The 25,418-nt window shown below is 40.5% G+C and overlaps 1 protein-coding gene across 3 annotated transcripts; it reads left to right on the plus strand.

The window, feature by feature from the left end:
• The first annotated feature begins 23 nt into the window (after positions 1-23).
• arhgef19 (Rho guanine nucleotide exchange factor (GEF) 19) lies at positions 24-25,397 on the plus strand. 3 transcript variants are annotated; one of them, XM_044212402.1, is made up of 18 exons: positions 24-492; positions 2,503-2,738; positions 15,568-16,279; positions 16,388-16,879; positions 18,343-18,475; positions 18,562-18,647; positions 18,766-19,022; positions 19,144-19,304; positions 19,417-19,569; positions 19,891-20,020; positions 20,208-20,282; positions 20,380-20,469; positions 20,556-20,719; positions 22,066-22,224; positions 22,334-22,413; positions 22,500-22,604; positions 22,778-22,964; positions 23,519-25,397. In XM_044212402.1, exons 3-17 carry the CDS (start codon positions 15,589-15,591, stop codon positions 22,930-22,932), a joined length of 2,931 nt encoding a protein of 976 aa, XP_044068337.1. In that variant the 5' UTR covers positions 24-492; positions 2,503-2,738; positions 15,568-15,588; the 3' UTR covers positions 22,933-22,964; positions 23,519-25,397. The 3 variants fall into 3 exon arrangements, with proteins under 3 accessions (XP_044068337.1, XP_044068335.1, XP_044068336.1); XM_044212400.1 differs by having other exon boundaries at positions 22,778-25,397; XM_044212401.1 differs by lacking the exon at positions 24-492 and having other exon boundaries at positions 2,389-2,738; positions 22,778-25,397.
• The last annotated feature ends 21 nt before the right edge of the window (positions 25,398-25,418 follow it).

The following is a 25,418-nucleotide window of genomic DNA, read 5'->3' on the forward strand; positions in this document are numbered from 1 at the left end:
TTCTCTTCTCCAAGAGAGACCTGCAGACACATAAAGAAGACGCTGATTTATTAGGAGTCAGAAACAGACAGGTGTTCGTTGATGATTTCTCTCTTCCTCTCCCTCCTCCCCTCACAAACTCTATCAATGGCTGTGGCCTTGGGCAACTCCTGACTATATTTTTTTATCTTATCCTCTTCCTCCTCACTCTTTCACCCTTCTCTGCACTCTTTCCTCCCTCTGTCTCTCTTATTTCACTTTTGTCATCCTTATTTTTTTAATATACACTCTCTTTCTCCCTCCTATTCCTCGCTCTTGGCCACATTCATCTTCTGATTGTTGTGATTACTGTGCGTTCCTCTGCCATGGCCTGCAGGAAGAGTGAGTTAGTACATGTCAGCGAGCACAGGTATGCACTGTGGACACCGGCTGGCTCATTCACCGACTGCTGGAGTGAGGAAGGAGACGCCTGTATGCATGGGCTGCAGAACAAAGTTCCAAATCAGCCACAAGGTAACGATGCTGCAAAGACCTACTTTAAAAAAAACATCTTTTATTTGCATTTCTGATGAGGCTGATTATGTTAAGTGTGATGCAGATATAGGGCTGGGCAATAAGTCTGAAATCAATATCATGATATTAATAAGAATATGTTTGCAACATAATGTATATCACAAGATGTATAATATATGCAAAATCACATACAATAATTAAACTGATGCTCAGTGCAAGTAATAGTTACGTTTTATGCATTAAAACAGAAAAATCCTGCATTACGCAATACGATCGTTTCCTCAAGATACAATTCCACTGAATATTGATAATCAATTTTGAATGATCAGATATGCAGATTTTATATGGAACATTAGCAACAACAAAAAAATGAGATTATGACAGCCTCAGTTCATAGATATTAATATTCTAACTCCATTAATAACCACTTAAACGTCACTGACCCCACAGTTGCTCAGTCATTACAAACTCATGTACAGTACATTGTTCATACCCACAGAATTTTATTTCAAATTCAAGTGAAGATCCCAAAGTTTCCAAAGAGACCAAATATGTGTGGTTGAATTTTGGGCAAGTGTGTATAAAATGCTGCAAAAGACATCTAGAATATTTCCATTTGATGGTGCAGCCATAAATCTTTTAACTTTCACCTTTTAAACTGATACAGAATATTTATGATACTGTCCGACAACGTGAATCAAGATGATGTTTCCAACATTAAAGCTGCATACATTTATTGATTTATTTATTTGATAAACAACACAACAACTTAAAATACACAATACTGACATATTATCACATTATAAAGTTGGCGAAGGTCTTAGTAAACATCACCTATTTACACATCCAGCACACACAGAGCAATATTAGCATTAATTTGGAGTCATGTTCCTAACCAAGTCCAATATTCACTCTCCTTTAGACTGTGTTTTGGTCTCCACCAACTCTCGAGGGAGCTATCTGTCTCTTTAGCTGCTAAATGCACCAATACATTCAGCTCCATACATACTGTTGGATTTTATTGCTTTTTTGCTGAGAACAGCTGAGTGCTGTGTCTGGAAATGAAAAGGAAAGGAAAAATAATGATAACATTTTATTGTACATCCTACATTTTATCCAATTTAAAATATTTTTTTCTCACTGGGAATGGTGATACAAAAGAAAAATCACAAACAACTCTAAATTCTTTAGCAACCTGTTTTCCTCTAACAAAAAGTGGGACAATTAGACATCCACCACTGCTGAGTAAGCTAGTGTCCTGAGGTAACCTAACACTCCCTCCCCACACACACACGCACCACCATTCCTGTTCATGTTTGATTAGTGAACATAGTTGATACAGAAGCAAGCACTGAAAGAGATGAGAGAATTCAAGCATGCCATAGCAGCTTCTTTCTGTCATCAACTCGCAGTTTGACGTCTAGTGAAAACTGCAGCGGGCGCACACAGACTCAGGCATTTCTAGCTAAATGTACGCACAGTGATGCAAATACATACATGCACAAAGACTAACATGCAATGTGTACTTTTGCATGCGAGGATTTGTGCTTGTTTTGAATTTGAATGTGTAAGTGCACATCTCACACATTCAAATAACGCAGTACGTGAACACACACAAGTATGTATTGTGTGTATGTATTATTTTGCTGATAAAGTAGTCCCCACCACCATCACATAGACACACACGTGCACATTTTTACTTGTACACACTCCCACTGCGGAGCAACATTTTTCTCTCCAAGTCTGTCTGCTCCCTCCTCTGTCTCTTTCTGTCTCAAAGCAGGTGCTGAAATGAGACACTAAATAACTATTAGAGTTAGAGGAAGGGCAAGAGAGGGGGAGGAGAATTAGAGAGCGCTTCCCCAACAGTAGCAGAGAGAGAGAGAGGGAGGGAGGGAAAAGGAGTGAGAGGGAAGGGAGAGCAGAAGAGCTTAGAGAGGGGATCTGCATTGTAAGTAGCTCTGAGAGCAGCAAGTGGTAGCTGTTTTTCAACCTGGTTTTGTTTTCCAGAGGAGGCAGAGAACAAGAAGAAGAAGGAGAAGAACCAGGCAAAAGAGCACAGATTTGAAAAGTCTGAGCAGTGTTTCAACAAAAAAAAAAAAAAGCTGAGGGAGGAAAGAAGCCGGGAGGAACACAAGGCAGCAATGGATAGCAGAGTGGCTCAGCCTGACCCTGGGATGGCCTGGATTCACACACTGCTGCTGGCCACCATCTAGCACACATACTAGGCTGCTAACACCAGTGAGGTACAGTACTGACAGCAACAGTAACTCTTTCACACAAAAATGATCAAAGCAGAGAAATACATTTATATTCCATGTTTGTGTCAATACTTTGCCAACTTTTGCCAAGTTGGAGACTTTTGCTGCTGGGAGTGAAAGTTGAGCAGTGTTATTTGCCGGAGAGTGCAGGCTCTGCTTTGTGTGGTGCACTTGGGAGGAAGTAGTGCTGTGCAGCTTGTCAGGTGCATTGCATTTATCTGACAGCGTATGTGCACTGAAAACAAAGGTAGATATTGTCTCCGTATTGGATTAAGGAAACAAACAACTATAAGATGGATTATCAGGTGACAAACACAGAACGCTGTTTGCTTCGATATTGTTATTTCTCTGCTTACAAAACCAGCGGCTTAAATACATTTTGTTAAAATATGCATATGCATTGCAGTGGAATACAGGATTAAATGTGAAATTTGACAGTTTTACTATTGTTTCAATGTCCTGCAACAAAAAAGCCAAATATCCAGCACAAATAGATGCATAAATCCTGCCAGTGGGATCATGAGCTTCACTATTCATTTGTTCTCTTGGAAGAAGTAGCTGCTTGCATCAATAATGTTTCCAGCAGCTCCCTAGGCAGTGCAGAGTGAGGTGAGCTTTGAATGTGATGGTTACAGTGCAGCAATGAGTTGTTGCAGAGCAGGGCAGGTAAGTGCATGTCTCGAGTATGTTGGATGAGGGGTTGTTAAAAACTGTACATGGCTGAAACTCGGTGCTGCAGCTCACACAATCTTCTCTGTTCTCCTTCGTGGGACATTTTAGCATAAGACTCAAACACCTCCTCTGCCTATAGCTTCAGGCAAAGAAAGAGACTCGGGTTGTTAGCTGAGGAGTGTACATGGATCCGTGTGTGTGTGTATGCTCTCAAACTTTTCATGCATTCATGGACATATGTGTGTTTCCCAGAAGCAGTTGGTGGTTTGGGTTTTCTTTCACTCTGTCTCACTGTTTGTTTGCTCTCTCATGTGGAGCCTCCAACTGATCAGAGCTGTTGACACTGCTTTGTGAGGGATAAACAACAATGCAATTATGACATTCAGCGGCCTGCTTATGATTTTTGATTCTGGGGAAGCTGCTCCCTTCTTCTCGGTTTGGCAGTTGTGACCCACATGTGAAACAGATTACCACCTTCCAGACTTTTTCTTAACATCTTCCAAACTGTGAGAGGGCTGGCTGAGGTGATGGCTGCCTTTTCTGTCTGCCGTCCTGATGACTAAGTGTATTGTCATGTGAGTTGACTGTGCGTCTGTGTGTATGGATAGTCTGGAGGTACATATTTTGGCTGGAGCACAAATAGATAGCTGTGGGTGTTTTCTGGATTATCTAATTTACTATGGTATGTCTGTCTTCGAACACACCACCTGCACGTTGGGTAGACATGTACCAGCACAAAGCATAAATCAGGACCTTGAACTGTTTTACTGCACTTTATTACAGGCTGGAGATCCCCTGATGGCAGACTTGTGATAACAATATTTTTTTTTGAATAGTCATCACATTGGAAAAAAGGAGATTTAGGATGACTGACTTCCTTTAGCTGTGATTGAATTTCTAGCCTGTAAGCACACTACTGTACATTTGATTTATCTCTGCATGCCTGCTCATATCTCACACAGATGTATAACTCAGCTCACCACAGGGCCTCTCCCTCTTCCCATTTCCTCCCTCCCCACAACTGTATGTCTGGAGAGCACCTGCCCCATCACCTGCCACTCAGACAGAGGCTGTCTGAGCGCGCGCGCGCGCGTGTGTGTGTGTGTGTGTGTGTCTGTGTGTGTGTGTGTGTGTGTATATGGTGTGGGGAAGCGATCCAGGATGCCACACCTCACCCTCTTATCCCATACCTCCCTCTCCTCCCCCAGCTAACCTTGCATGCAAATGCTACCTGTTCTCCTTATGGTATTTACATTTACGTGCACAGACACACAACCAACTGCTTACCTAAATGTGACTGTCTCTGCTCTGTGTTTTGCACCGGCCCTTTTTTTCTTAAAACTAGGCTAAAATCATTAGGCATCATTGACTGAAAGCAACCTGCTCTTTAAACATCAGTGACACTGATATTTTGAGGAGGCCCTGTCACTTTCCTAGCTTTTTGGTTTGTGGCCTAAATAGCAGAGGCCTTAATAGCCCATAATAACAGCCTTTGTTCCTGCACGTGTATAGTTGGGCTTCTTTGTTTGTCTCCTGCCTCGGTTTAGTGGTCTATTTCAGAGGAATGAGCTTGCCAAGTCAGCCAGGGAATGTGGAAAAGTGTCTCTGTGTGTCAGAGGGTCTCAACTGGGGGTTGGCGCCTCTGAAGTTTGACATGAACTTGTCTTAAAACCTGGACTTTGAAACAGACCACCTACTGAGTTTAATTCCTCTGCATTCACTTAATAATAACATAGTAATGTTATGGCTTTGACTTGTAAGTAGAAAAGCAGATTTTCTAAGACAACCAGAGATCTCCTTGAAAGCACAAACCATTCACTTTATAGGCAGCAGTGCACAGGCGTTGTCATTTATTAGTTAATCTGTGTGTCACAGAATATTTGGCCCATACATGAAGGTTAAAACTCGAGCCCAGGGGCAATGTGTGCCAAGCACAACCCCGGCTGTGTTGCTGCACACCTGTCTAGCACTGTAGCCCTCAGGTTATTTCACATTGTGACTTGGCCAATGCGACACGGTGTGTGTTTCACATTTGTACTCTTGCGATAATACGATTCTGGCTCAGGAAACATTGCTTCTTCACTAAAATGTGTGCTTTGCTCTTCTGGAAAAAACCCCACACAAACCAGGTGTTGCTCTCAAGTACAAGTAACAGCAGCGTCTTTTTCAGCGTCTTCAAGGGCGTTTCGCTCTCTTTCAGTTCATCGCTTTAACCCTGATAACACTGCTGGTATTCAGAGTTTGTTTTTGAATAGTTTATAGCTTTAGCTCTGGGATAAAGTGGAATCGTTCCCGGATGGTCAGCTTTTTAGGTGTGTTCCACTTTTACCCGATCACATTTCAAAACAACAAGCAGCCCAGTGCATGGCTTGTCCATACCTGTCCAGATAATAAAAGCAAGAAGTAAGGTGGGGGGGAGAAGCTGCTGGTGCTCGTCTGGGAAAAAGTGGAGCAGAGAGCTAGAAAACAAGAGAGAAAGAGATTGCAAGTGAACACAGGAACAGATGAATGCAAGAGATGCATCAGCAATTTGTTGTAAAGTAGGTCAGCCTCTTGAGAGCTCAGTGGCAAAGGATCAGATTGGAATCAAAGTGCTCTGATTGACAGTTTGAGTACAGCAAACCCAAATTCCTCCTTTCCAATGAATTTAAACCAGAAAAAAAAAAACCTGAAATCAAACTGCAGCAGATACACGAATGGCAAACCTTCTTTTAATGTTACTCATTTACTATAAAGCTTGTAGTGCTGATATGATTGGTCGATCAACAGAAAATTAATCACCAGTAACTTTGAGAATGGATTAAAGGATAAGGCATTTTTTAATGGTAAACAACTTAAACATTTAAATGATAAGGTTGGTGATATTTTATATTTTCTTACTGTCAACAAGTCCCACGAAAAGACCAAAACCAACAATGCATTAATCAGTTTTTCAATATTTTCCTATCTCCCTACCTTGTCTTTGGCTCACAGGCTCATGCCCACTGGTTCCTACTGAAAACTTAAATCTTTACAAATTTGTCGCAAATAAGACTAAATCATTTCCTAAAACAGCTGGGTGCTGTAGTTTTTAGCAAACATTACTCAAACAGGAGTAAACACTGCAATTGTTGGGGACTATTTTCAGCTGCGGAGTAATGCACATTTGGTGTTCTGGTGAGTTTTAACAACAGCAGGGCGGTGTATGTGGGATTGACTGAAAACAAATGTTGTGTGTGTTCATGATAATGAAGGAACATGTCACCCAGTGCAACAGTGTGGATCACTGATGTGTTTCAAAAAGCTTTTGGACAACAGTGGGGCTCTATGGCATGAGAGGAATAAGATATATCAGGCTTTGGATACACAGACCATACTTGTTAGGATCAAGTCATTGTTGGTTTTGGTCTTATCCTTTAAATGTTTCAGTTGCAAATCAAGCAAAATTGCCAACAATTGGCTTCCGTTCCAGCTTCTCAAATGTGCAGGTTTGCTCACACTGTTTAACATAATTGTAAATTAAATATCTTTGGGTTTTGGACTGTTGGTCAGGCAAAAGAGGAAATTTGAAGACCTGGGCTCTGAGATATTGTGATGGATATATTTAACTATTTTCTGATATTTTATAGACTAAACAATTAATCAAAAAAACATTTTTATACTCCACAGATTAATGGATAATGAAAATAACCATTTGTTGCATCCCTAAAAGCGTAAGGATGGGGCCCTTTGACACACTACACACTGGCTCTTCACTTTTATACAATAGTGAGATGCCTGTTATTGGAGTTGTTAATAGCTGTATGAAACGTAAAATTGACTCATGTTGAATTATTTGTAAAATTACTTAATGTGTTGGATTTAACTTTTCATATGACCATGTAACCTGCCAAAACACCCTAAATCAGCACTCCTTTTCTTAGAATCTCATTGCATACAGATAACCATCGTCTGTCAGAAGGTACTGATTATGAGATTTTCTGGATTTACTGCGTGTTGGATCCTTGGCCCTCCATCGACTTGGTAGCTTTTGCGACTTATGACAAAGCATCATAATTAGACCAGGTTATTTCCATAAGTTTGTCAATAGCTCCTTTGTGTCTTTATTATCCTGGCTGTATGTCTCCTGTGTGTCCGCTTATCTGACTGCAGTTGTTATGGTGGCAGAGTAAAGCGGGGGAAGGGGAGGTTAAAGGTCCAAATGTCTTGCCGTTTACGTGAGAGATGGTCGCCATTTTTTCAGGCTTTTAAATGAGAGATTGCTGTTTGTCCTGTTTCTGTTAGCGGGAATCCTACTGGGTGAGACAAGGTCAAGGAAGGCCTCTCTACGTCTTGTCGCTTTCAATCAAAGACAGGTTGTGTCTCAAACACACACTCACATTCAGGTGGGCCTTGTGTGTGTCATAGCTTTGTGTGATTATAAGCCAGGTTGTCAGTATGCATCTTCATAGTGTCTCGGAAGGTCATGGGTAAGTTGCCTGAGGCTGTAGAGGAGGATTAGGAGGACCCCACCATATGTCAACATTTGGGTAACCCCCCCCCCCCGTAGCCTCTGGGGTGCTCACCTGTCTCAATGGGTGGAGGCTAGAAGAGGAACAAATACTAAGAAACTCGCTGACCTGAACCATTCTCACACCGTTCAGGCGTCTGATCTTACAGAAAAAATGCAGATTAGTGCGTCACCTTGACATCTGGTGTGCTTTCTCTCATTGGAATTTGAGTCTCGCTGAGGAGTTTGTTTTTATTGAGAGATTTAGATGAAGCCCATTAAAATACCAAGAAGATACTGCCTGGCTTTCCATCAAGGTATTTTAGGTATACATTTGAAATGTTGCGCAAAATAAAATTCAAGTTACATGCATTGCCATCAGCTTGACATGAAAAAGTGTTTATTTATTATCAAATGGTTCGACTAACAATCATCTTACCATAAGGGGAGACACATGGGAGATACATTTTACCATTTCAGAATCAAAACCACATCATTTATTGACAAAAACCTGCCTACCTCAAATCATAAGAACGTATTGCATAATGTCTGAATTTTATCATCAAGTTCCCAGTTGCCCTTAACTGTCAACACATCAAAATAATTTGATGTAAAACTCACACATAAGCCTGCAAAAGATGTGGTGAAGATTTGAGGTTTGTATTTTAAAGCTGTTTTAGTCCCACGGCAGCCTGCAACAACTCACCATAACTACACAGCCTGCTGCGTCATTCAGTAAGCACAAGAGAATATTAAATAAATTCTGTGCTGAAAAGTAGCCCAAACACCAGTAACCTAAAAAAAAATACACATCCTTTATTACATCGCACTGTTTAAACTTTATAATTCCAGTTTAATAGTTGAGAAAAATGTCGCTGTCATCACTATCGCAGCGTTGATAGAAAATGTTACAAAGCTGGTTTCACAAAACACAGAGAGCCCAGGAGGGTGGTTTTCCTAGAATTGACACTGAATGATGTCATGTCTTGTCTCAGCAGACAATGCTGGGCTCTTTAGTCTAGTGCCTGGCAATTAGTGGTCTGATGTGACCAAGTTAAACTGCGATCTCACAGACACACATGAGCTGGTCACACCACACTGTTAGGACACTCCAGTGTGTCTGACCAAACACACTGGACTTACGCTCATGGAGAGAATCTGTGTGTGGGGGAAGGGACGGACGATATGATTTTCCACAAAGTCTGATCTGTTCTGCAAAGAGCTAATAATGATCCCCCACTCTGATTTTTAGTGACTTCCGTCTGTGACCAGTAGGCACTGCAACAACATAGCAAAGCAAAGTTCGTTTCACCTCAGACATTTAGCCTGGCATCCTGTTCACGTTAGCCGATTTCAGATGGGGGTTATTTTGTTTTGTTTTGCTCTAACCAACCAGTAGCGAGTTTTGACATATCTTGTCTGTGGCACAAGCTGCTAGGTTGCATTTTAAACGACAATCTAAAAAATTAGATTTAACATTTGTTTAAGTTGACAGTCAATCTCATGCATGCTTGACACAAGTTTGTGGCAATTTTTCTGTTGCTTTTTTTCATGGATGCAGCTTTTTTTCCTGACCCTGGCACTTAAAGATGATGTCTCCACCGTCTTAATCCTGCATACAAAGCTCTGATTGGCTTGGCCTGGAACCAGGTTACTTATACTGTATATCACCACGCAAGCTACTGGAAAAATAACTGCTTTGGCATTAGTTGTTGACTTCAAAATGAGACCTTTGAGACTTAAAAGCTGACATGTGTTACATCAGGGGTCATCCTATTTGTAGCAACATCCATGTTTGAGCAGCTGAAAAATAAGTGGGAAGGAAATGTCTTTGGAATTTTTGTTCCATATCACACAAAAGAATGGCTTTGCCAGGACACTGTCTCTGTCCTGGCAAAGCCATTAAGCCTGTCTTAATCTCACAAGCTTAATTTTAGCCTGGAAAACATCGTGAGAATTGCTGTGCTCAGATCAGCAGTTCAGGCACTTTGTTCCAGAGAGCAGGACCAAAGTAACAAAAAGCACCCTCACCAGATCTGAATTTTAGTTCAGGTACAGTTAGTCCCAATCTGTGATGTCTTGAGGGTGGAGACATCACAGGTTAGCTGCAATTAACCCTGCTACCAAGCAGGGCCGAAACTTCACAGGGTCAGCAGTTTTATCCCCTTGTTATGAGGCTGCAGTAGAAATATTCATGGTTTGGCACGATTAAACGATAAGGCTGGTGACATTCGATTTTTTGTAATGCTTTTCTCCATCTCTTAATACTTTCTAACTTCATCTCGCTGTTTCTTGCACTGAGCCCCAAACCCACTGGTTTCTACTCTTGAAAAATGTGTCACAAATATATAGTTTCTTCTTTTTTAAGGACTAAATTATTTCATGAAAGAGCTGGGCACTGTAGTTTTTAGCAAAACTAAAACAGGACTAAATATTGCATTTTTGACAGACTATTTTCAGCTGCAGAAAAATATACATGTGGTGCTCTAGTGAGTATTTACAGCAGCAGGATGGTGTATGTCGGAATGACTTAAAATAAACTACAGTCCCCATGTTCATAGCTGGATCAATTTATTGTTGTTTTGAGTCTTTTTCATGGAATTTTTTGACATTAAGAGGACTTTTTTTTAAAGCAGGCTGTACCGGGCCCATGGAAAACCACAACCTGATGACGTGAAAAGTGTGCTTTGATTGTAGTCGGTGAGCTGCTCAGAAATGTACCGAGGAGCCAAACCATGAAGCGCGAAGTGAAAACTGAGATTTCTAGAACACCTGCCATGTTTTTCAAGTTTAAAAATCAGAGGCAAAGGCCAGTCATAGCCCCAACTTTTGATGTCATCTAGGAAAGGTTGATGTTGATGTTTGAATGATATGTTGATGTCTAACCAACTTGAAGTGATGTCTGACCTAAGCAAATGCCTTATCAGCCTTGCTGGACCACACTGAGCAAAACAAAGCAGACTGTTGTTTTCAGGCTTAGAAATCAAATCAGATAGCTGAGTCATTTATCGACAGTAAAACCCACATCCACACAGAATATTAGTTGATGACTCTTATAAACCAGGCACAGGTATATTATTATCATTTTCCTCTCTGAAACATTATCTTCCATACTGCCACTTTAAAGCAGTGATATCATCACACTCCCTAACATTAGAAAAGTAAACAGTGTAGAAATCTATTTCTTCACCTCCATGAACCACAAACATCTCCAACAGTGAATCCATTTGTCTTAACACTGTCAACACTCCCCCCTCAACAATCACTCCGGCAAACATCAAACTAACTTTAATTATGCGATTACACAACATTTGGCTCTGTCATGAAGCTGAATCAGCAGTGGATGTATGCTCATATTTACGTGATACACTCCATTAAAGGATTATTCTGAGACCTTCAAGATGAAAAATATCACAATTAAAAATGCTCCTCGTACGGCTGCTGGCATTAAAGGCATGCCTGAGTGCCATTCATCAACTGCTGTATGCAGACATGGCGTCTTAGAGCAGCCTAGTGAAATTACAGGGGGAAACACTGGCAGCAAAGTCCATAACAGTCACAAATAACACCCTGCTATGACAAGGGAAATTACATGTCTTTGGATTTGAACTTTTAATAGCGTGATATAATTGTATCAGTGTGAGGAATGTGCACTACGCGTAATCGGATGCTTTCATGTTTTGATAAGCCGATGAGGAGGCTTATTGTCGGTTTTTGGGATCTTTGAGGTTTCTTAATCAAATGAGCAGATAACAAATTTTCTTTAAAGAGTATGTTGATTTATGACGACTTGGCTGTTGGTGGAGGATTATGTGAACATTCATTCATTAGGATAGCATTGAAAGATGAGAAACTGAAATACAGTTTTTCTAGACAATACACTCTAGACTAGGAAATAATACATATTTTATCTCATATGACAGACTCTAGATAGAGGTAAGTAAAGTTTGGTTAATACTGTACATCTACAACAGGATTACAGTATAATCAGCCAGTAATCACATCCAGACGACTAATAAGCTTGTGTCACTATGCAGCAGTGGTCTGGATGTGTTTATATGGCTCAGTGGCTGCACTATATGAGTGGATCAGTATAAGCAGTTCCCACACCCTCTCAGGTGTCCTGTGCTCAGGGCAGCCTGGCCCAGGCACACAGATAAAGGCTGCCTTTGTCTGCAGCAAGGAACAGGTAACCATTTGTGCTTGCACTACTGTGTGTGTGTGTGTGTGTGTGTGTGTGTGTGTGTGTGTGTGTGTGTGTGTGTGTGTGTGTGTGTGTGTGCGCGCACTTGTCCTTGTGTGTGTGCATACATGCATGCAAACGTATGTGTGTGAGTGTAAGAGAGAAACACAGGGAGATAGGACTGACTGGGCTGCCTACCGTTGCCACAAGAATAGGTGTGGCTTTTCAACAGCCTCATATTCACAGCATACAGCACGTGTGCGCTCAATAAAAAGGAAGGTAAACTATGATTTCCAGTCTGTGATTCTCCAGGAAAACAAACACCATTATATACAAAGTTAGACTGTCAGGAAAAGCATTATTTTATGCTTTTATCCTCTTAAGGGACACTCCTATGCTCATGTAAATTACAGGTGTACAGTTTAATGTTATACTACTTACTATAATGTAAAATATATGTATCACATAAAGATTTACAGTGTGTCAGTATGATAATCAAACTCTAAATTACAAATGCATGAACTGGAGGGTATAATTTCTTAGACTTATCCACGACAAAGAGCCTGCAGTGTGTGTGTATGTGTGGTTGTGAACAAATAGATAAAAGAGATAAAAAGTTAACAATTAACGTTCACACAATGTGACCTTCTCTGTAGCCCAAATTGCACATTATATATTATACTAATTCTGTGTTTTGAGAGTATGTAGCAGTTTACAATGGAAAAATGACAAACTTAAGGGTCCTTAAAAATGCCATCATGCAGACTAAAATCACTTGATTTTTAAGTGTAGTTTTGGTAAATAAGATTGTCCCACAATGCAACACACAAAGAAAAAGGAGGAGCTGCTCCCAGAGAAAAAAAAAGCAAACTTGTTTGCAACAGCTTACAAAACACTATTTGTGAAGTTTCAAGTTTGAAATTAGTATTAAGTCACAGTTTTATTGACACATGTCTATTAGAACAAACTATTAAAACTATTTTTGTCTTGACAAAACATTCTTATGCCAACATGGACAAGAAGTTTAAAGTGCTCAGAAAAATGGAAATGTGAACATCTGCAATTCCATTACAACTGGGAAAATCTGTTGTATGACAAAAGCTCCAGAACAGCTACTAAATAGACCTTGTCTCAACCTTTTCTTTTTCATGTATGCTAACTGCCAAATTAGTGTACTGTCAAGAAGCTGCACTGTATGGCATTGGGACAGCTGCGTTTCTCAGCTTATTGCCAAGTAAATGCTATCTAGCCTACTTTGTTCACTAAAATAACGCCACTGGGCTAAGACATATCACCTAAGAAAACAAATAGTTGAGGTTTATACTTTTAGTCGTTTTTGAAAACAAATTGTCTGGAGAACTCTCCAGAGGCACCAAAGAGTAACTTCTTCTTTTTATCACGAGCAGTCACCAACTAAGTTTATCAAAAAATGGAACAGACCTAAAACGGTGGAGTGATATGGCTTGTGTCTGCACCCTCTGGACAAATTTTAAAAAAGTTACACAGTTAACAAGTGACATTCAAACAGGAAATCAACTCTGAAAGTAGTTATTGTGGCTATGCTGGCAAGGCTAATTGATAGGCTAAATGCTACAGTAAATAGCATACTTCTTCACGAAAACACAAAGGTTTAAGACATATAACCTGGGAGAGCAAATACTTTTTTATCACCAAAAAAATGGAAGAATGGTCTTTAGTTTTTTTTTACACTAATTTGAATATAAAATAACTAAATGATGTGGGCCTGTGACTGTGGAGAAATGTGAACAAATAAAAAATATAAAACCCAGTTTACCTCCCCATCCCTCTGTGCATACCTATGAGACTGTGTGTATTGTATATACAGTTCCTTTTACCTGGTGTTTAAGTCAGAAGTTGAGGATTACCTGTTCAGGAAGCAGCAGGGTAAGAAGAGACAGAGCTCCACAAGTGTGTGTGTTTTAACAGCCTGTCAGGAGAGCTCACTTTATGACCCGCTGCTGGGTTTTAACTGACACTCGATGTAAATATTCAATCAGAAAAGGTGCCTGCTAGCTAATACGGGCTGACAGGAAGGTAGACCAACAACCAGAGTGATGGATGAGTGTAGATCTCAGGTGAAAGGTGAGAGTGCTGAGGATGGGCTCTCTTCCTCTGTCTGTCTGTTGTGGTATTCTGTCTGGACCTGGTGTGTGTGTGTGTGTGTGTGTGTGTGTGTGTGTGTGTGTGTGTGTGTGTGTGTTTTTAGAGATGTTAAGTACAGGGGCTGAATGCTACGTGTAGAGAGGTCTTTAATTAGAGCAGGAAGACACGGCTCAGGAGACACACTACACCAGATTTAAGTGTGTGTCCATGCAGGTACATGTGTGTCTGTGCGTGAAGACTGGGTTTGACTGGGAAACATCCTGCATGCGTCAATAGTTTCAGGGTCCAGCTTGCTGCCTGCTCAGTGTGTGTGTGAGTGGTAAGCATTTTAAATGAGGCTGCATGAATCCCAAAAATGTACAGAAGTCATCTCTGGCGTCATCTCTCAACTCTGGCGACACTAAGCCAAGTTGTTAACATTGGGTTGTGTCCAGTCAACCATATTTGTTTGCTGGATAAGTGGTTTGTTGTTGTACTGGGTATTAGACTAACATACCAGTTTATTTTTGAAGAAACATTCCAGTTTTCTCCCCTTTGCTCCTTTGGGTGTGTTGTATATTTATGCAGAAATCCATAAAATTTTTGACAGCTCAGTAATCCCAACCCACTTTGTCCACATGAACAGCTTAAAAACTAATCATAGATACAAGAAACAGACCAGAAATTGTGCCCATATCCTTGTATGAGCAGATCTTAGATACATTCCTACCTGGATTTGATGATTTGAGCTGCTTAAAATCTCTTTACTATGAAGTATGTGTGCTGCTATAATAATTATAATGTTTTTTTAGTGTTTGTTTCTTTGTAAAAACAAAGGAAAAAGAAAACGAGGGACAAAAATAATGAAATTATCATACCGTTAACATGTTACGGTTAAATGTTAAGGTTAGGGTACATCATTAAAATCTTTATGTTTTGCCTGTTTTAGTTTTAGTCACAAATCCCGCTGTACCAGTAGAATCATTAGCATTATTTTGAGATATTAGGGGCAGGGTATTGCAGTTTTTTTCTAAGTCAAGGGGAGGCTTCAGATAAAATATGAATAACGCTGTGGAGGGTCTTGCCTTTTTAAAAAGTGAAACCCCCCTCCCTACATTGATCATTTTTGTACAGTGCCTTATAATAAGTTATAATCAAGTAATACATTTAATTTAAATTATGCATTACTAAAGTCAAACAAAATGATAAAAAGATCATATAGACTTGTTGTAACTTGTTGTTGTGTGACTCCAGCAATGTATAAGCCTTTTTTTTCTGTCTGGCTGTTGGTGTTTCTACTGCAGGAGTAGTGGCCTGAGAAAAGACTATAGAAAATAGGGTTTTTTAGTAAAACATGTGAAATAGTTATACTCTCTCTTCTTTTGCAGCTCCCATGTGTTCGTTCAGCCATGCTCCCTGGGTATGGATTCTCACCTTTTCCTGATTTCCAACCCCACCTTCACGCTTTTCACTGCCGAGGAGAGAGTCCCAGCATGTGGATCCCTGGCTCAGGAGAGTCCCAGGTTCTGAGCGAGGCCCAGGAGGACAGGCCTCTCCTCCACCCGTGCCACCACAAGCATGTCGCTGTGTGCCAGCAGGAAACATTGGCTTTTATTGAGCTACAACCACCAGTGACTCCTAAACTAAACGGTTTTGGCTCTCCAAGGCCAACTGTTATTGCAGGCGCACAATGCACAACACACTCCCTGCCCCTGAACGGCTTCAGACACACACTAAATGAACTGAATGACATGCAGAACGGCTGCCACAGGACAGACAATGAACATGAAACAACGTTGAATTTGAACGCTCATACACCTGCATGCGACGGTGAGCTTGAATGCCATAATGGCATCAGGACATCCTTGCAGGAGCAAACTGAAAAACCTCGTACTGTCACAACAGTATGTCGTCCTCTCCACGCCGCCCTTAGCCTCCCTCTGTCGTTCCCTCTGTCATCTCTATACACAAACAAAGACTCCTGGGAATCTCAGTTACCTTGTTCCCCATCCTCACCTGAAGGTCCAGGGTTTCAGAGCCCAGACTCCTGCCAGCCGCAGAGGAGGACATCACAGGGTTCACTGAAAGAGAAGTCTATCCGTGAGTGTGCGGCTGTTTTCACTATGGACTAAGTTGACATAACAAATTAGGCTTTAGAAACTTATAACATGCTTCCTCTTAATCTAATAGTTATTTTCTTGTTTCCAGGGCGAAAGATGCAGGTCTATTCCCCAGACAGCCCGAGCGATGAATCTCTCAGCAGCCCAATCCTGGATGCAGACTACATCTTCCCAGGACCTTTTGCATCTTTCCTGGAGGAGGACCTTAGTGGATTATCTTCCCTGGAGGCCATTTCAAGTCCTTCATCCACAGACGGTGTCACAGATCTCCCAAACCTCAGTCACGATGATATTTTTAATCTACCTGCAGAACCACTGCAGATAATAGAGGACTCAATTCCAGGGTTAGGGGAAGACAGGAGGAGTGTAGACACATCGAGTGCCACAGGAGGGAGCTTTTTGTCACGCAGCCGTCAAGGGGATCAAGAACGGCGACGCTTCTCAGCTTCGGAACTTATATCTAGACTCCAGCTGTCTCAAAGGAAAAGCTCCTTCACCCTGAAGCTGGGGAAGTCGCTGTCTGCACGGGTGGCCTCCCGGGACAGACAGAGCTCCAACAACCTCAGCCCCAACCCAGACTGTGAGTAGACAACAGAACCGACATCATGTTATCATTTCATTGAAAGGTAGTCCAGAAACCTAAACCAGACAATCAAAAGCAGTATAAAAACCCATTACAAAACAATACCACATACCACAAACAGTGATAAAAAAAAAAACAGGTTCAATGGCCTTTTACTTGAGCAAAGACTCAATATAGATTAATTATTAATTATTAGATAAATTTAAGGAAAAAACAACTTAAAGTGTCTTTGGGTTAGGTTAACAGCTTCAGTGATTCTTCAAATCTCTGAACTCTGATAGATTCCTCTAAAAGACATTCCCTCGTCCCGATAGCCTAATGTTCGGGACTTATATCACATAACTGTAACGTCCACGGTTCCAGCTGGAGACCTTTGTTGCATGTCATGTCCCGCTCTCTCCCCATGTTTCCTGTCCGTCTACACTGTCGGCTCTCAAATAAAAGGCGGAATGGCAAAAAATAAACATCAGAAATTGTGTTGATGGTGGTGAAGACTGCTGTTTAACACGTCACTCCATATAGGTGTTCATGTTATTTGTTTGTTTCTTCACTCGCCAATGCGTAAGTTAGAGAGAGAACTTGTTGTATGAAAGAAAACTAGCCATTATTAAATTAGCCCTGTCTCCAGAGGGTATAGGTCAACATTTGGAAAAAGTGGATTATCAAATCCTTTTATATGAGAACATAATGCTTTACTTTAATGCTGAAACACTAGTCAATAGTCAATGAATCAATTATTCGAATGACATTTTTTGGAATGGATTAATCAGTAAGTGTAAGTAATTTATCAAAAATGGCAAACATTTGCTGGTTCCAACTTCTCAAATGTGAGTATGTGCTGTCATTGTCAATTGAATATATTAGGGTTTTGGACTGTTGCTCAACCAAATAAGCAATTAGAAGACATTAGGCAAACAACCTTGTTGTGAGCAGTTTCATGGTTGGAAGAAAATAGTTCCTACATGAAAGTGCTCACAACAAATCAGTGGATTATCTTGAGTAACCGGGTCATGATGAGTGCCGTATGGTCCCATTATATTAAAAAAATGCAGACATATCTATGGCTGATACCTCCGAAACTCGACAACTCACACCAAAACAATATAGGTGCATAAATAGCACTACAGGTAAGAGGAAAAATATGTATTTTTGATTTTGGGGTGAACTGTCCCTTTAAGAAGGCACAAACAGGCAAACTGTGATCAAAGAGCCTTAAACAGCTGAGGATGTCAAGAAGCTGTCCCTCCAGAAAGGTCATTTCATGAACCTTATTACATGAGGTCTCATGCTACTTCCCTGGACCTCAAACCTCATCTGAATCGAGTGTCTAAGGATAGAGGGTGTCATATACTGTACAGCTTGTTAAGCCCCTTGAGGCGAATTTGTGATTTGTGATGTTGGGCTATATAAATAAAATTGACTTGACTTGACCTGTACCGTCTGCTTTTTATCCTCTTTAGATAAGTCCAACTCCAAGCACCGCTTCTCAGGAGGTTCTAGTGATAGCGCCCCCCACAGTCCTGTAGGACCTGCACCTACTCTGCCCAGTGGTGACAATGGCATGCCTTTGCATCGGTGGACCACAAAACTCGGGTAAATACGGACTTAAAATATTTCATGAGGAAAAACTGCAAAGCTTAAAGGACATGTATTGATGTCAATTCACATTTTCTTCACAGAATGCGAAAGAAATCCATAGAGGAGGACTTTGGCACCCTTCCATCTGTTGCTAGTTCGAATCGCTTATCGCGGTTTTTACCTAGCTGTAAGTTTCCCTGAACTATTTGTTTTTTTTAAAACTGTTTAGCTATTGCACCTAATTAAACCGAGACATGACTGGATTTTCCTGTTACATCCTTTTTCACTTTAAATATTTCCTGCAGCGATTCTGTACCAGGAATACAGTGACGTCGCCATCAACAGAGAGATCCAGAGGCAGCAAGGGAAGGAGCCAGGCACAGAGGATGAGGGGCTCAGGGATGAGGAGTCAGACGGGACCCCGTCTCCTTCTAATCTGTCTCCATCCAGCTCCTTTCGCTCATCGCGAGGCTCTGCTTTTGCACTGTGGCAGGACATCCCAGATGTTCGAACCAGCGGTCAGCTCGACAACTTCAGCAACGAGGAAAGGAAATTACAGGAGGTGAATGAGACATTTCAGATTTTGTAATTGCCTTTGCTAGTTTCTATTTTGGCCTGCCACAGCTGTTTGAGTTCAAGTACTGTAGATGGCTGGCTGACATACTGTGTCTTCCTCAACTCAGGCAAAGTTTGAGCTGGTGACGTCTGAGGCATCGTACATTCGTAGTTTGACGATCGCAGTGGACCACTTCATGTTGTCGCAGGAGCTTGCCGAGTGTCTTGGAGCTCAGGATAAGCAGTGGCTCTTCTCCAAGCTGCCCGAAGTCAAAGATGTCAGTGAGAGGTGAAGTAATATGCTGTTGATATATCTCTATTGCCCTCAAGTCTTAATTTTAACATTTCAGTAATCATGTCTCCTTCTCTGAGTGTATTTTCTGCTCACTCGCTGCCTGTAGGTTTCTTCAGGACTTGGAGCACAGGCTGGAGGAAGACATTCTGCGTTTTGATGTGTGCGACATCGTCTTGGAACACTGTCCAGCTTTGCGAAGGGTTTATTTACCTTATGTAACCAACCAGGCTTACCAGGAGCAGACATACCAGCGTTTGCTGTGAGTAACCGCTTTCATCATATGTATAACAAATCAGCTGTTTGAAACCTAAACATATATGTAAATGTATCTAGGCACTATCTCTCTGTACACACTCATGGCTGTAGTGTATAAAGTCCATTTGTTTTGTGCTGGATGTCCATAATTAACTCTAAGGGTGTTCAGGTGTTATTTTACACCTGCATGACTTAACTTGCACATGGTTCTTCTAAAGAAAGCTGAACATTTTTTCTCAGGTTAAAAAGCATGCTGGAATTTACATCCACTTTCACTAAAAGTTATGAAAGTGTTTTTTAAAATGTGCTTGTCCTGTCCTCTCAGGCATGAGAACCCTCGTTTCCCCGGCATCCTGGCTCGTTTGGAGGAGGACCCCATCTGCCAAAGACTTCCTCTGACCTCTTTTCTAATCCTCCCGTTTCAGAGGATCACGCGGCTTAAAATGCTGGTGGAGGTACGCGATTAAACATTTCACTGCAGAATTCAAGTTCACACTTGAAACCCAATTACATGAAACTGTAATTGGGGTAATATTTGGACCGGCTAAGCAATTTGCCGCAGCATGTTTTTTTCCCCAACAGTGCATAACAAGAGTATTGTTTACTCTTTGGCATGTCTTCAAAAACGTCTTTATTTTTCAGAATATCTTAAAGAGGACAACACCAGGCTCCCGAGATGAGGACACTGCCACGAAAGCTTTCAATGAGCTAAAAAAGGTGGTGATTATCATCTCTAATAGCCAGTTGGATGAGTACCAGTATTATCACTGGTGAGGCACAACAGTAATAACCATCTTGGTATGTGTCTTCTTAGATCATCAAAGAATGTAACTCTAGTGTGCAGTCAATGAAGAGGATGGAGGAACTTATTCACCTCAACAAGAAAATAAATTTTGAGGGAAAGGTGACTGAAGTCTTTTCTTTGTCTTCATTGTTAATATTTTTAGTAATATTTAATTTTATTTAGCAACTTATATCCTTTCTTTGTAGATCTTTCCTCTGATCTCTCAGTCCCGCTGGCTGGTGAAACACGGTGAGCTCCTGGAAGTGGACACTCAGACGATGAGTATTTCTGGATCAAAGCTCAAGTTACCCACCAAGCCTGTGTACCTCCACCTGTTCAATGACTGTCTCCTGCTGTCCAGGAGGAAGGAGTGAGTGACATTTTTGGGATCTATTTATGCCGTTAAATTATATTTTCTGTAAATTTTACTTCACAACATGAAGGTCTAAATTGTGTTACAATGTGTGTGTGTGGGGGGGGTTCATGTAGTCCAAAAGTATTGGGGTTAGAAATAGAGAAATCAGGAGGTGCAGTACACCACAGCAAAGTAAACGCTGTCTAGGGAATCCACAAAGAGGGAATTTAAATTAAAAAGACAGTAACTTTGGAAGATACCCACATGGAATTTTTTTGGGATCTATTTATGCTGTTCAGTTATATTTTGATATGAGGCCTCAGCAGATCAGAATCAGAATCTGATTCTGATCTGATTTTACTAACACAGACTGCTGAAGCCTCATATTACATTTGGGTGTACTTTAAAATGCAATGTTTGCACAGAACAGGGATTTTTTTTTTATGTGTGCATGTGAGTATTGTAGTAAAGTAATAGATCAACATTTTGGGAAATACCCTCATTCGCTTTCTTGCTGAGAGTTAGATGAGAAGATTGATACCACTCGTATTCTGTATGCTAAATATAAAGCTAAAGTTTAGAGACGGTTAGCTTAGCTTAGCATAAAGACTGGAATAGAGGGAAACAGACAGCTTGGCTGTGTCCAAAACAATAAACTGACCAGCACCTCTGAATCTCACTAATTAACAATTTATACAAAAATGTGAAACTTTATACAAAAGTGTGAAACAAGAACTTGTGGTTTTACAGGGGATTTATGTATTGGACTATTTCTTGGCTGAGTGCAGTTATTTCCTGGAGTCTTGTCATCACAGTGAGATTGCCAGACAACCAGCGCAGACTCCAGCTAAGCTAAGCTAAGCTAAGCGCCTGCTGTACATTTGGCATACAGACATGAGAGTGGTATTTAGCTTCTCATTTAACTCTCAGCAAGAGTATTTCCCAAAATGTCGAACTATTCTTTGAAGATAGAACCTTTCCTTTAAAGCAACAATGTGTGGGATTTAAACATTTCCTCACAGTGGTGGGGTCAAAAACAATCTGTAGCAGACAGCAACGCACACCACTACCACCTCCTATCCACCATCCCCATGGATCTGACCCAGGGGCATTGAGATTAATAGTCTGAAAACAACAGTCTGCACCAGTTTTCACCAGGATTATGTAATTATTTTACAAACATAAACATATACTATCAGAATAATTTGATTCATGATATAGCCACATAACAATTCTACACATAGTGGCTTTAAAGATATATCAGCTGGTTATTAATGTGAAATAACTTAGACATGCACTGTCTGCTGGTGATCTTGATAATAAAATTATGTCTTTATTATTATTATTGTATTTTTTTGCAGTACATGGAAGTTCATGGTATTTGTACATGCAAAGATAGGAGAGCTGAAAGTGAAGGATCTCAGTCAGAAGCTGCAGGGCATCTCAGGCTTCATCTTCCACCTGCAGCTGTGTGAAGCTCAGCAGCTCAAACACCAGATCCTGCTCAAGTCACACACTGAGTGAGTAACAACACTTTGTCAAAGCAGTGTCAACAGTTATTTTTGCTTCAGTCCAAACTGGATGCTCTAGCAGATGGTGCTCTAACTGCTCTTTTTTGTGTCTACCAAGGAGCGGGAAGCAGAGATGGATCACAGCAATGTTTCCATCTGATCCACTCGAAGACATCGAGCAGGCCAGTGAGAATGATGGTCAGTGGAGAGCTTTAGGTGCACTATGAATCAGGGTAAACCTTTAAATTCTCTCATTCATTTTTTTTCTTGTCTTTTCCTCTTAGATATATCCCAGGTTCAGTGCATCAAAAGCTATCAGGCCCAAGAGCACGATGAGTTAACACTGGAAAAGGCCGACATTCTTCATGCTAAGACCATTACAAGTGATGGTAAGAATATGGATAAAGTCCTCTTTCACATACACTGCATTCCAACTTCAACCTGCACCTAAATTAAAGTAACTTGTGGCCATAAAAAGTTAGGTTTGTGTGTCTCACTGGCTGTCCGAGCTTTAAACAAGCATTAGATGATAAAGTGTTTAAGGGATGTTGTCTTTCACCAGGCTGGGTTGAAGGCATCAGGCTGTCTGATGGGGAACGGGGCTGGTTCCCCAAAACCTACGTGGAGGAAATCACAAGTCGCAGCGCACGCCTCCGCAACCTCCGAGAAAATATCCGCATCAAATGTGTCACACAGAAACTGGAGGGGGAAGACTAACCATTTTCACTGCAACTTGTCACGTGTCAAAGGTGCATTTCAGTTACTGAGTTGTATCTTTAAGCTTCTGGATCATTGTTTTAATTTTAGATGGATGTGGGACCTACGTATAGTATGCAGGTACTAAAACAAGTCAACATTTTTGACAGTTCATCACATGGTTGCTAAACTGTGTATCAGCATTTTCCTTTAGCATGCTAACTGTGAATACAGTTTTGAAATGAGAGTGCAAAGCTTTTAATGCTCCTTTGCATTTTTAGTAAAAAGCTTTCATACAATAAGAGTCTGTCGACAAAAGTTCACATTAGGACATTTTTAACAAGTTTGCCACACTGTGGCAGTTTCTAAACTTTGTAGGAGCAATTACTTTATGCATGCTTTCTGTGAATGCATTTCATTACCATTTTAAAGTCTGGGAAAACTTTCAAGCATTTCATCTGATAAGTGTGGTATACATGCATGCACATTTACCAGCACAGGTAATAAATGTAAACATATTCAGAGATAAATGTGTACATTTCTTGGTTCATGTCAGAGAACAGTGGAATGAGGCTAACTCAAAGTCTGTCACTACGTTTTTCTTCAGTCATGTCTCGTGTGGCCAGAATCCCTCGTTGAACTGTCTTATGCAGTCAGCTGAGCTCTGCGAGGTGCAGGAGATTTATTCATTCATATAATATTACAACATCAGAAAAAACGCTTGAGGCAGATCCTGCTGCTGAGCTGCATTGGCACACATCAGAGGCCTTTTGTCTTTTGTCTTTGTTTACACCAAGTGCTGCTTTAATTTCAGAAGGCAGATGAGAAGTTGCTCTGTTGTGTAGTCCACGTATTCAACAAAAATGTAAACTAGTTACGAGAAGAAATGAATGCCTTATGTGTTGTGTTTAGTCCATCCAATATCTGATACGCTACAGTGCATCGCTGTGCAACAGTTCATTTCCATCCATGTGTTAAAAGATGTGCATTGTAAAAACATCCTTGCCTCTTTATTGAAGAGGATGACACCCTCCCTATATGTACTGTAAATGGTCTGTAGTAACAATTTAGACTGCATGACTCTGATGGTTGGCCAGACAAGGAAACTGCAAAATGGTGGTTTAATTATTTTTAAAGATGACTTTCATGATTCTACTGTAACATAAATGAAGGACAGAATATCCTCTTTACAAGGCTGCACCACACAAATACTTTTTTCTGTTAGTGCCCTAATCTGATTAAAGGATTAGGCTGAACTATATTCTATATTTTTATTATTGTCAACAAAGCCCATGAAAAGACCAAAACCACCAATTGATCCTACTGACAAGCGCTGCCTTTGTAACCAAAGCTTAGAGCTTATTGTCCAAAAGCTATTAAAACACATAAATGAGCCACACTGTTGCACTGGGTGACATGTTCCTCATTACCATGAACACTGTAGTTAATTTTGAGTTGATCCCACATACCCGTCCTCCGGAAGTAAATACTGACTAGAGCCAAATGTGTATTAATCTGCACCTGAAAATAGTCCCCAACAAATGCACTATTTACTCCTCTTTTAGTAATGTTTGCTAAAAATGACAGTGCCCAGCTGTTTTAGGAAATGGTTTGGCCTTTTTTTTTTTTTTTAAATGAAACTATATATTTGCGACTCATTTTTAAAGATTTATGTCTTCAGTAGGCTTGGGGCTGAGTGCCTCAGACAGGATAGGGAGGTTGGACATTGTTGTTTTTTGTCTTTTCAGGGCATTTGTCAGTAGGAAAAATATAAAATAACACCAGCCTTGTCCTTTAAAAACCAGGAAATGGACACGTATCAAATTCTCCTTGGAACACATTCACATTGAGCATCTGTGTGTAAAAGTTTAGCTTCACATGTACCAATTTTAAAACTTTGAGCCCCAGTTTAGCCCAGCTGAATAAAAGCTAGACATTATTGTATTACAATAATCATACAGGATCAAGTAATACCGTCATACACTAAGCACTGAATTACATTTAGGCCTACATTATCCACACCGTTCCCCTCATTAAGTGTAAAAATCCCTAAATGACCAAAAGCGCAGTGTAACTGTTGTTAATGAACCACTATAATCAACATTCAAATGTAAACTCTTCCAGTGGCACATGAAATGTTCATAACCCTTTGTTCTATATCTGCATTGTTAGTTGTAATTTAAGTGATTGCTGTTGCAGCATGTGTATTTATACTCCTCTAGCTGGTTGTTCTCTAAGGAGATTCTGATGTAAATGTACTTTACTGTAGATGGCTTCATGTATAAAGAGTAGAAAATGGTTCATTTACTTTTATGACTGTAATTTATATGAACAATGATTTGACAAATATTATTGTACAAATATTTTTGATTCATTTCTAATACCACAATAAATATAAATACTGTAATACACTGGATGTTTACTGGATCACTGCACACTACTGTAAATGTTTAACCATTGAAATAAATACAGATACTTCCATTTTATGTTGTGTTGAATAAATTACT

The sequence above is a fragment of the Siniperca chuatsi genome, linkage group LG10 (genome assembly GCF_020085105.1).
Source record: "Siniperca chuatsi isolate FFG_IHB_CAS linkage group LG10, ASM2008510v1, whole genome shotgun sequence".
Taxonomy (NCBI): Eukaryota; Metazoa; Chordata; class Actinopteri; order Centrarchiformes; family Sinipercidae; genus Siniperca; species Siniperca chuatsi.